Source organism: Lathamus discolor, chromosome 5, assembly GCF_037157495.1.
Source record: "Lathamus discolor isolate bLatDis1 chromosome 5, bLatDis1.hap1, whole genome shotgun sequence".
Taxonomy (NCBI): Eukaryota; Metazoa; Chordata; class Aves; order Psittaciformes; family Psittacidae; genus Lathamus; species Lathamus discolor.
The window spans coordinates 3166957-3179150 of NC_088888.1; the positions used below are offsets into that span (position 1 = coordinate 3166957).

Here is a 12194-nt window from a genome sequence, read left to right on the forward strand (position 1 = left end):
AACGTTTGGAGGGGAGATTTTATGTGTTGGTTATCTACAGGATGGGGGCCTCCAGAAGAACAAAAACCACCTAGAAGAAATACAGAGTACTTGTCAGCAAGAGCTCTTACTAAAAGACCAGCTCAAGCCACTCTGTAAAATTCATTTTATTTCAGACTTACCCGACCAAAAGAAGCTCCCAAAGCTGGGAATGGTGACGATTATTACTTTTCCATGAGATTACTTAATGCAGTCTGCATTAACACTCTTAGAGACTGTAGCGGTAGGTACTTTAGAAAAACCAAGCTTCCCAGAAATTACAGCCAGTTACTGCAAAGAGTCTACCATACAGAAACGGGTTGGTGCTAAAGCTTTCTGGCACCACTGAAAAAGAGAATCACATACATCTTTGTTCCCTGAGAGCTGTCAGGAATATACAACCCCGGGATTAAACCCAACAGTTCCTACCTGCTTCCTGAGGAGTGGTTTCATAAAATACTAAAACTAGATTAGATGATTCTCACACTATGTTAAAATGATGCAAATCATTGATTTGATTCCAAACCCCTGTTCTGGTTCAAATTTGTCCAGTAAACCTTGATGGTAAATCTTCTATCAATCATATGTAGGCAGGATTATGTATTGCCCTTCTATGCTGCTGGGGAACCATGTTACACCAATTTGTTACTACTTTTTTCTCTGCAAAAGTGACAGCTCTAAATTGTATTTAGAGACTCTATTGACTTGCTGTAATGATTTATGGACTTTACCTCCAAAATATTTACTCTGCTCTGGTGTAATTTAATTATTATACTGGTTCCTTCTGCAATTTCATCAGCATTAAATGGGGAATAACTTATTGACAGGACTGTACCTCGGTTACCTTAGCTACCAGCCTTCAGTCTGATCTCAGGCATGTAGCAGCACATCCCTGTGTCTTAGTTTTCTTATCTGAAAACTGAGATAATGATAGTGATCTGAAGAAGTGCTTTTTGAGTCCCAGTTGAAAACACTGTGTAGGAGAGAGACTTTATTTTTTTTTCCAAACTGTGGTTTTGACAGGCCTGAATGTTGTCTCAAAACCCTTGTGAAAATAAAGCTTAACACCATGCAGCCTGACCAAATGGTTAGCTATCAGCAGAAGAAAACTGATTTTATCTGGGTCAAAATACAGGAGACATTTGTTATGTCAATGTTATCTGCAGCTATGTGCAATGAGTTCTGAAGTGCCTTAGCACCTTGCTAGCAAGACCTCTTTTAACCAACTTTTGAATGTGTTTAAACTGAGGCTAAAGTTAGAGTCTTGAGTCTTGTTATAACATGGAAAAATCTCAGTCCTTGTTGGCTGGTGAAACCATGTCATAACCTGTTTCATATAAAACTGTCTTTAAACTGTGCTTAAGCAAGAGCTGGTGGTTTCTCCTGTGAACAGCAGATGAAGTTTAATTAGTCTTACAGTCATCTACATTACAATCAAATCAAAGAATGCAGTTGCAACACATTACCAATTTGTATTGTAAATGTGACCCTAACTGTGTTCCTAAAATGTCTGTCATATGCTACAGCTGGGTACACTGACCCGATTGTAACATAAGGAGAAACTTCATGCACCAGCAGAAATTCCCATTCCTAAAATCATATTTGTTCTTAATAAACTTATACATATTTGAAACTTACAAAAAGCAAAAGAAAAAGTGGAGGAGGGGGGAAGTTTACTTCTCTAGTATTCTGTGCTCTCATTAATTATTCCATTTAATAGTGCTTCTCAAAATCATCTCTTGGAAAAGGAATTTGGATTACCCAATGTTGGAAAACAAACCTGTTGCCACCAAGCATGAGCCAACATGTTCTAGTACTCTACGGCTTATCACAAGTGAGCCAGCACCCAGTTTTGAAGAGCAGAAAAAGTCTTGGTTGATTATCTGTGCAAATAAACTATGCTGTGTTGGATATTCTAATTTGCTTACAGCTATATTCTGCCTGAAGACTTCATCTCTGTGCCTCTTTTCAGCTCTGCAGTAAGAGTTATACAGCAAAAAGCTTTTTAGTATGTGTGAGTAAAGTAATGAACTTTTGCTTCCAGAGTTGTAAGTACTTCGAACGGTGTTTAGGCAAGGAATATACCTTTCCATGCCACTGTTAAACTGCTCTCCAACCTGGAATAGTCTAATGACAGAATGAATAACATTTTCCCAGTTTTCATGGATATCAATTTGTGTACTTTTAATTGTATCCTTTAGCATGGTCATTAGGTCTTCAGATTTCTGAAAGCAGTGGTCTTCTGAACACACAAACACAAAATTACTAGCTTTTGACAGCAGTTAATTCAGCAGCATGCCCAGAAGCCAGCACACACCAGGATTTGTAGGTGTTTTAGTGACTGCTCACTTCTGATAGTCGTAATTTTTATGCCTCTCAGCATGGATTGAAGTGTCTGACCATGGGCACGCAGTTGAAAGTACTTTGTTGCCACTTAGAGATAAATGGTTTCTTGAGAAAGCAAAGAGCTAATGTTATAATATAAAATGTGGTTTGGGGACCATTACAAACTTGCGTAGCTTCAATTTAGCCATTAATGTTTGTTTCGCTCTGTCAAATGGGTGTAAGGCCATGCTTGGGTGTGAGAGTTCTATGAAACTCTGTATTTAAGACTTTCTGAAATCAACAGTGAAGTGCACTGTAGAGGAATAAGACCTCAGGTAGATGTACCTCAGCTTTTTGAAGTCTGTATATTATTTCTAAAAGAGCCCTGATTCTCATTCTCACTTTTGGTCCAAATTAATAGGAGAATTGGTCTTAGAGCACTTTGGGAATGCTGAGATGTATACGTAAATACTGTTTTCTATGCTATCATTTGCATGATACAGTAGATACCCTGGAGAGATATAAAACACAAACATTTTCCTGGAAAGTATTAATACAAAAATGATATGAGAAATACCAATAAAACTGTTGGAATTTAGACTTGGAAGAGGTAAGGAGATCAGGTGATTAACCAAAGTCCTTAAGACGTAGAATGCAGTTGTTTTCTCCTTGCATATTTATTTATTTATTCCATTAGATCACTTCAGTTGGCTGTTCATAAACTCTGGCTGTTTGAGATGGGTTTCCCATTGAAATTAGTTGGGTGACTGAAAACTCACTTTAGAACTTGCCTTAAAAATGGCCAAAGTACTTTTGAGGTGGTTATGATGTGTGTAAGATAAGGAGCTGTACTTTTATCCTATCTATTCAACCTTCTAACAGAAACATCGAAAGATTTCCGAGACAGCATTAAGCTAGGTAGAGGATAACAAGGAATTTTATTTGTTTCTCATGAATGGTGTAGGTGATGTTCTTTACTTCACTGGCTGATAAAAGATTTGACCAGTAGGTGAACACAGTAAGAAGCAAGTATAGATTCTCAGCTAATACCTACATAAAATTAATATATATAGTTGTATATAAGAATATATATAATAAATAGATGTGTAGAATAAATATATATACAGGCCATAACAACAGAGAAACAAAATATGAGCTCCAGGCTTTAATTTAGGAAGTTCATAGGAATAGGATGTTCAAATGGAGATTAGGCACAGCAAGGGCAGCCATAATAAACGATGACCTTAGAATAGAGGTCAACAAAGAAGCAAAACTCAGACTACTGAAGGCAATTGTGCAGATGAGAACAAGAGGTGATGTAACTTACCACTGGGTATTTTCTGCATTCTCCATTTGTAAAAAAGAGTTGGTGGTAAAGATGGAAAGAGACAAACATGGCTAAGAAAGGTGTATGTCTTTTACTTTATATGTAGTGCACTTATGTCTTAAACACTTTTATCTGTCATTTGAATGGAATGATACTCAGGGTAGCTGTACCTGTGTACAGTTAAGAGTACAATTCTAACAAAAATGGGGGACAAAGGAAACAGAAGCTGTGGACCCATGAAAGTCAGGGAGGAATGGGCCATAAAGGAAATAGGTTCTCATCTTACCAAATGCCCTCCGAAACCTGGTAACTCCTTGCCCATAAGATACAGAAGTATTTGATAGTCTCATGAATGTACTTTTTGGTGTTAGTACCTGTAGTGTGAAAGATTTGTGTGAAGTTGCTATTTCTAGCAGAACTACAGAGAAGGAATTTACCATTAATAAAAAAGAAGAGTTGCAATCTTCTTTACAATTCAGTAACTGGTAATTTGAACTCCAAGACAATTTAGACTTGATGTGTCATATCATAACGTAATCATGCATAATTTTCTTCACTGTGTGCTAGTTATTTAAGCATTATGCTAATGACTGTATTCACAGTGTTTAGAAATAATGTTTATATACTCAATCCCACTTTCCATGTCACCGACAAAGTTGTTGAACAGTTCCAGTCCCAATACTGACCCCTGAGGGACACCGCTTGTCACTGGTCTCCACTTGAACATTGAGTTGTTCACCACAACTCTTCGTGTTCAACCATCCAAACAATTCCTTATCCACCAAGTGCTCCACTTGTCAAATCCACACCTCTCCAGTTTAGAGACAGGGATGTCATGAAGGACAGAGTCAAAAGTGCCTTGCTCAAGTCCAAGTAGATGACATCAGTTGCTTTTCCCTTTTCCACTAATGCCATGGCCCCACCATAGAAGCCCACCAAATTTGCCAGGCATGATTTTCCCTTAGGGAAGCCATGTTGGCTGTCACCAATCACCCCCTTATTGTCCATATGCCTTAGCATAGTTTCCAGGAGGATCTGCTTCATGATATTGCCAGGCACCAAGGTGAGATTGGGTTGTAGTTCCCTGAACCTTCCTTTTTTCCCTTTTTAAAAATGGGGGTTATATTTCCCCTTTTCCAGCCAGTAGGAACTTCACCAGACTGCCACGACTGCTCAACTACAATGGATAATGGCTTTGCAACTATATCAGCCAGTTCCTTCAGGACTCACAGAGGCATCTCGTCAGGTCCCATGGTCTTCACGTTCCTTAGATAGTCTTGAACCTGATCTTCTCCTACAGAATGTGGTTTTCCATTCTCCCAGTCCCAGCCCTTGCCTCCCATGTGGCCGAAGCTCTTGCTAGTAAAGACCAGGGCAAAAAAGACATTGAGTACCTCAGCCTCCTCCATGTCTCAGGTCACAAAGTCTCCCATTTCCTTCCAGAGGGGTCCTACATTTTCCCTCATCTTACTTTTATTCTCAATGTACCCCTATAAGTTTTTCGTGTTGCCCTTAATGTCCTTAGCCAGATTGAGGTCTGATTATTAAAAATCATAATAATGCTGCACTGCATGCAAAGGTCAAAGAATATTTTCTTGTTATTAAAATTACTCAGAGTAATTGCACTTAATAAGTAAAAGACACTTAAATGAAAGCAGGAGCTGTAAGGTGATTTTATCCTTGTAAAATACACAAGTTATAAAACACAAGAACATATTTACTGTGGGGAGGTTTCTTACTATCATTTATGATAGACAGATGTTAGAAATTACAGCATGGGGACTTAGGATGTTGTTACATAAAGTCTTAACTGATCCAAGCTGGTGTCACCACAGTCCTATCCACTCTCTCCTTTATATCCCCATTCTATCTGTTGGGCTGGGTCAAGCATTTACCTGACCCCACAGTGCAGCAGTTTGCAGACCCAAGCTGTATACAAGGGTAATGTTAACAAAAAGGCCTTTGCCTAAGATAATATCCCTTACCAGTTTAACCATCTCCCCTAGCAGTTCAGATCAGCAGAAGTTGTCATAAGGGAGCGGTGGCAGCATGCAGGTGAGGAACAGGAGGGAAGATGGGAATGTAGCAACATGGCAACATTGCCTTGAGGTGTTTCAAACTGTTAGGAGCCGCACCTGTGGGTTCCTATCCAGCACCTGCATGTGATTCACTGTGTCACCTTAGACACCTGGAACCTCAGTCACTTTCTCATTACCAGGAAAGCTACCCACTGGTGTTTAGTAGACCATGCAGACAATGTGATCACTAAACAGTACAGCAGCTGTAGGCATTTTGTCCACTAATAGAGTCAACCTGTTGACCCTCGTGTCAACACGAGCACTTCAGTAGCAGTTTCCATTAGTAGGTAAGAAATACTTTAATACTCACTAGAGAAACACCCCATTTCCTTTAGGAACAAAGTTACAGTTTATAATTTGTGTTATCTGTGGTCTCTGATTTTGTTAATGAACTTTAAAAAAGGCTGTGCAGGTCACTTCGACCTTTTTTACGAGCATAACGCAGTTAAGAAATCTAAGGTGTAAAGTTCTCTATGTATCCCAATGGCACCCTTGTTTATATTCATTCTGTTCACCTAACAAGGTATGGCTTCTGTGGAGAAACACAACTGCATGAAAGGTAAGAAACCTAAGGGGTATACAGCAATCAAACATTGTATTTTACAATGGTAGCTCACCGGGCTTTATTAGTGCAGACTTAATCTTGCAACTCCAGTACAACACCTAAACTGCCATTTTCTCAGTTACATACCCACATTGGCAGAGATGGAGAATTATGTTTTCCAGAGACAAGAGGCATCACTTAGCACAGGGTGGGGTTTGGGTGAGGCTACAGGAAACGATCTGGCTTTCTGCTCTTTCACACTCAACTTGGCAGTGTGTACCTCTAGTGCCTTGACAGTGAAGCTGGGAAACTAGAACCAGTCAGACACACAGGCCTGTTTTGCTCTTTCTCTGTGTGAATGGGATTACTCCAACTCCTCAGGTGCTCTTTGATGTGTGTGAATGTGTGTATATATGTGTATATACATATATAAAAATGAAATAGGCTTTACCTGATGTATTCCAAATCTGGCAAGGAAGAATATGAAGAAAAAGCTTGGTCTGGTTTCTGCTTCTTGTAGTGTCCAAGCAGGGTGGGATTTTCTCATCAAAAGCTCTTTCCTTTTTTTCTCTGCTGCTTTTGTTCCATTGTGTGCTCTGAAATATGAATTCAATCTTTAGTGGGTTTTGTATTCTAGCCTTTTACTAAAAATTATAGTAAGGAATGCAGGTAAGAAAAAAGTAAATGGTCATTGTTAACATTTGGTAAGAACTGAATGGAATTTCAAGACACTACACAAGGCTGAGGTAGTTTTCTTTGCTCAAAATCATGGAGTGCTCTAAATTGAGGAGCCTCTTAGAAAGACCTCAAGAATCCTAGCCAGTAGACAGTGGCAAAAATAATCGTGTTCAGCAAACTGATGGTTGCTATTAACGCTCTTTAGAAGTTGCTATTATTTGTTCAGTGTATTTGACCTTATGCTTGTATCTCATACTTCACTCTTACATTTCCAAGTATTTTTGTATCTTATATTTACTTGATAACTAATATAGATGATACTTACAAAGCTAGTGTGCAAAGTAAGGTTGATGGCAAGAAAATTCAAGTATCTGTACTCTTGATGAGTCTTTATCTTTCATAATTCATGAACTGCTGCAATAGTCAAGGAAAGGATGCCACATATGACAGGATTAATTTGTAAACCATTATCAACAGAAACCCAGTACAAATCTGATCATTCTCAGAAACAGGCTTAAGAACAAGTATGCTTTTGCATTTAAGTTTGTGCTCTTGTATTTAAGTTTACAACAGCAGTCAGGTTCCTTTCTGTTTTTTTTTTTTTTAGCCTCATCTATCTAGGTATTCATACAATCACAGGCTGGTTTGAGTTGGAAGGGACTTGAAAGCTCATCCAGTTCCACCCCCTACCACAGGCAGGGACACCTTCCACTAGAGCAGGTTGCTCCAAGCCCTATCCAACCTGGCCTTGAACACTGCCAGGGATGGGGCAGCCACAGCTTCGATGGGTACCCTGTGCCAGCACCTCAGCACCCTGACAGGGAAGAATTTCTTCCCAAGATCTCATCTCAGTCTCCCCTCTGTCAGTTTAAAGCGATTCTCCCTTCTCCTATCCCTACAGGCCCTTGTCAAAGTCCCTCTCCAGCTATTTTGTCAGCACCTTTAGGCACTGGAAGCTGCTCTAAGGTCTCCCGGAAGCCTTCTCTTCTCAAGGCTGAACAAGCCCAGCTCTCTCAGTCTGCCTCCACTGGGAGGTGCTCCAGGCCTCTGAGCCTCTTGGTGGGCTTACCCTGTGTTCATCAGACTGCATCTTAAAAGCTCGGCACACATCAGCTGATTTTTGTTTCTCATGCCTCGTAAGAAAACTTAAGACTATCTCTACTCATTTTCCCCCCTCTGAAAAATATACTGCCAATCTTGGAAGTTAAAGCTGTTCTGCCTTCCCTGAATCCCTCAGGGATTCATTATGACACAGTGGTTTAAATGCCAGTGCTCCCTGTCCATCAGTGGTGCCACTACAGTAGCATCTGAGTAACTGAACTCTTCCACTTGTACAACTGATCAAGTGACATTTGATACTGTCATATGATAAACTCTTACTGAATATAACAGGATTACTTACTTCTGACAGAACATTTGCCTGTTGCACACTTAGATCTACTGGGGGATCCCTATCAGTGCAGACTGATCTCCAGCTTTCCTTAATTCTTTGACAGTACTATGTTAGTGGTTTCCCACCTTTCCACTGCTTTCTGCTCCACTGCTGTTCTGTGCTGCTCCCTCAGCAGCACCTGCACAGTCATGTCTAAGGGTACATGAAGCTCACCATAGAATTCTCTATCTTGTTTTTATTAATTGCCATTTTTCAGAGGCATTTATGATAGAATCATAGAATAGTTAGGGTTGGAAAGGACCTTAAGATCATCCAGTTCCGTCCCCCCTGCCATGGGCAGGGACATCTCATGTTAAACTATGTCACCCAAGGGTCTGTCCAACCTGGTCTTGAACACTACCAGGGACGGAGCATTCACAACTTCCCTGGGCAACCCATTCCAGTGCCTCACCACCCTCACAGTAAAGAATTTCTTCCTTATATTCAATCTAAACTTCCCCTGTTTAAGTTTGAACCCGTTACCCCTTGTCCTGTCACTACAGTGCCTGATGAGGAGTCCCTCCCCAGCATCCCTATAGGCCCCCTTCAGGTACTGGAAGGCTGCTGTGAGGTCTCCACGCAGCCTTCTCAGATGGATCTCTTCCACCAATTTGGTGGCTTGTTTTGTTCTGGAGCTGGTTTAGAGGCTTTATAACAATGTGCTAGCGAGTCGGTTGCACCATATTTATAATCTGACTGCTCAGCTGGTTTTCTTAAGGAAGATTTTTTTTTTAACTCAATTTCCTAAATGTAATTAAATGAACAGTGCTTGGGTAAATATTCTCAGCGTGATTGTAAGAGGCATGACATTAGGTGAAGTAATCAGATTCTGATGGAAACATTGTTTCAAAGCCAAAACCCTCCCAGAATGGCAACTGGGGGAAGAGAGAGGGGAACACCAGAGGAAGCATTTGGAACCCAAGGAAGTTCACGTTTTTGAGTCCTTAAGCTTTTGCTGTTGCCATTTGCATTCTATGATTGCTGTTAGAACACACTTAGAAGTGTTTTTTCACTTTGTGTTTGTATATTAGGGTAGAAAATAGGCAGCATTGGACTGAATTGCTTTCCCTCTCTCCTTTGCCCCCTCATAAAATCCATTCCCCAGAGGAAATTTGGGCAGACCCCGATACTAAACCACTTGATGACCCTTTTGTAGATCTTTTCAAGCGAAGGCGTTATCATCAGAACATCATCTATTTAAACGGGACGCGTTCACTTTTCTTTGCCAACCTCAGGTTCTCTGTGCGATGGGGGAAACGATCTCGGACAAAAGATCCGCTCCTCCCGGACATCTGCCGCTCCCCCTGCAGCAGCCCTCTTCCAGCCCCCGTACCACGGGGCTCTCCGCTGGGCTGGCTTTGCGAGCGGGCACTGATGGCGGCGCAGCTCCGACCCTCCAGGCAGCTCCCTCAGCGCCGGCCGCCCCGCCTGACCGTAGGGAAGAGCCTGCGGGGCCAATCACAAACCACCTTTGCTCCGCCCCTGTGCTGCCACGTCCAATGGAGTTTAAATGCTTCCAAACCAGCCAATCACGAGCTACAGCGACCTGGAGCCGCGACCTCGTTGCCAACGGGGGGAGGTCCGCATGGAGAGCAACGTCGTGGCGGGACCAATCAGCGCGCTCGGGCGCGCCCCCGCTTGGGCGTGCGCAAACGTCCGCTGGGTGGTGCCAGCTTTGAATTGCGGCGCCTCCGGCCGCGGTGCCTGGTGCGAGGTGCGGGGCGATCCGATCCGGAGCGCAGGGACCCAGCGACTGCTGCTGCGGCGTGAGCAGCGCGGAGGAGTGAGTGACCGGTCGGGCGGGGGCTCTCCGTGAGCGTCAGGCACCCCGAGCGGGCTGGTGAGCTGCGGTGTGTCCCCGTGGGGCGTTTCCTGAGGGTGGGAGCAGGGGTGCTCCTGACGGTCCGAGCCCCCCAGGCCTGGGTGGGCTCCGCTCGGCCGCCGTTCCTCTCTAGTTTTAGTTATCCTGAGGTAATTTCTTCTTTGTAAATGACTTCCGAGCTACGCTGGTGTCTTGGGGAAGTAAGTCCGTGCCAGGTCAAAATGAAGCGATGGGTTTTTGCAAAGCTCTTGGATTAAATGCCGCTGAAGTACAATACTAATGGTTTTCTACAATCTAGCATAAGGTATGGAGAGAAACTCTATGAAATACAGCAGTCAAATGCAGTTATAAGAATGTAAACCCTGTTATTGTTAGATTGATTAATGTGAGGTCTTAAATTTTCAGCTGGATAAGTGTGTCAAAATAGAATTTAATGTTAAAACCTGCTGTTTGGTATGTAGATCAGGAAGCCTATATGGTGTGAAATACTGTGTTCTAATCACTGCTAAGGTTAAAAATGCAGTTTGCTTTAAAGGAAAGCTTGCTGAAAGATCAATTATCTTTGTGTTTCAGGCATAGCACTGTCCATTCTGTATTAAGAATCGTGTCAGCATGAGCTGGGCTGTGGAGGAATGGAAAGAAGGCGTCTCCCCCAGAGTCCTTCAGAAGATCCATGAGCTGGAAAGTCAAGTGGACAAGCTTAGAAAGGAGCGTCAGCAAAGACAGTTTCAGTTAGAGTCTTTGGAGGCAGCTCTGCAAAAACAGAAGCAGAAGGTAACAGAGGCCCTGTGGTCATTGCCCTAAAATGCCGTTCTCCATGCCAAGCACAATTACAGATTTTTGAATCTGATTGTCCCTGGGGTGGGTTAGTGTCTTGTTTCTTCCCATTGACTGGAAAGGTAGCAGTGAAATATAATGTAAACTACTTATATTAATTTTCATCATATTCTCCCTTCTGTTTAGTTCTCATTGATTGCTAATAGAATTCCTGCCTTCTATTTATGTTTGGCATGATTGCCCATCCCAGAATCAAAGAATAGTTAGGGCCGGAAAGGACTTTAAGATCATCTAGTTCCAACCTCCCTGCCATGAGCAGGGACGCCGCACTCTAAACCATGTCACCCAATTCTCTGTCCAACCTGGCCTAGAACAGTGCCAGGGATGGGGCAGCCACAGCTTCTCTGGGCAACCTGTTCCAGTGCCTCACAACCCTCACAGTAAAGAACTTCTTCCTTATATCTAACCTGAACTTCCCCTGTTTACATTTAAACCCATTGTGCCTTGACCTATTGCTACAGTCCCTGAGGAAGAGTCCCTCTCCAGCATCTTTGTAGGCCCCATTCAGATACTGCAAGCTGCTCTGAGGTCTCCATTCAGCTTCTCTTCTCCAGGCTGAAAAGCCCCAACTTTCTCAGCCTATCTTCATACAGCAGGTGTTCTAGCCCCCTTGTCGTCCTGATGGCTGCCTCTGGACTTGTTCCAGCAGCTTCATGTCCTCCTTATGCTGAGGGCACCAGAAATGTACACAATCCTGCAAATGGGGTCTCACCAGAGTAGAGAGGCAGGACCACCTCCTTGGATCTGCTAGTCACACTTCTTTTGGTGCAGCCCAGTATATGGTTGGCTTTCTGGGCTCAGTTGTTTATTTTCACTTTGAGTCTTTGCTGCATCTTTTTATGATTAGGAAAAGTAATTTGTGCCTGTTTAAAATCTTCATACTGACTAGGCCTGTTTTACATAAGAGCTGCACAGCTGACAGCCTCTTGCTGTTCCACCTTGCCTGCAGATCCCTTTCATCTTTTACTTAGTTTATGTAGTTCTCAGCTGAGTGGTTTTGTTTGTTGGTTTTGTTTCTCTCTTGCCCCCCCAAGACTGTTTTTGGGGTTTCAGTTTCCTTTTTTTAGGGCTGTAGTTTTATCTTTCATCTGACTATACTGTCAGCCAAGAAACCAGAGACCCTTTTGGTCAGG

The 12194-nt window shown here is 42.4% G+C and overlaps 1 protein-coding gene and 1 long non-coding RNA gene across 4 annotated transcripts in view; one reads left to right on the plus strand and one right to left on the minus strand.

Moving 5' to 3' along the window:
* Nucleotides 1-49: 49 nt before the first annotated feature.
* On the minus strand, nt 50-9871 carry LOC136015992 (uncharacterized). The gene is made up of 3 exons (XR_010613440.1): nt 9633-9871; nt 6744-6888; nt 50-70 (listed from the first exon to the last, which is right to left on the minus strand). It is a non-coding gene; the product is annotated as an uncharacterized LOC136015992 (long non-coding RNA).
* Nucleotides 9872-10093: 222 nt separating this feature from the next.
* CENPF (centromere protein F) overlaps nt 10094-12194 on the plus strand; it is a 47290-nt gene continuing 45189 nt past the window's right edge. For 2 of the 3 annotated variants that reach the window (XM_065679419.1, XM_065679421.1), the window contains exons 1-2: nt 10094-10242; nt 10798-10998. In XM_065679419.1, coding sequence (XP_065535491.1) covers nt 10837-10998 — 162 coding nt within the window. In that variant the 5' untranslated portion in view covers nt 10094-10242; nt 10798-10836. The remainder of the gene's footprint in view (nt 10243-10797; nt 10999-12194) is intronic. The other variant, XM_065679420.1, reaches the window with a different exon arrangement.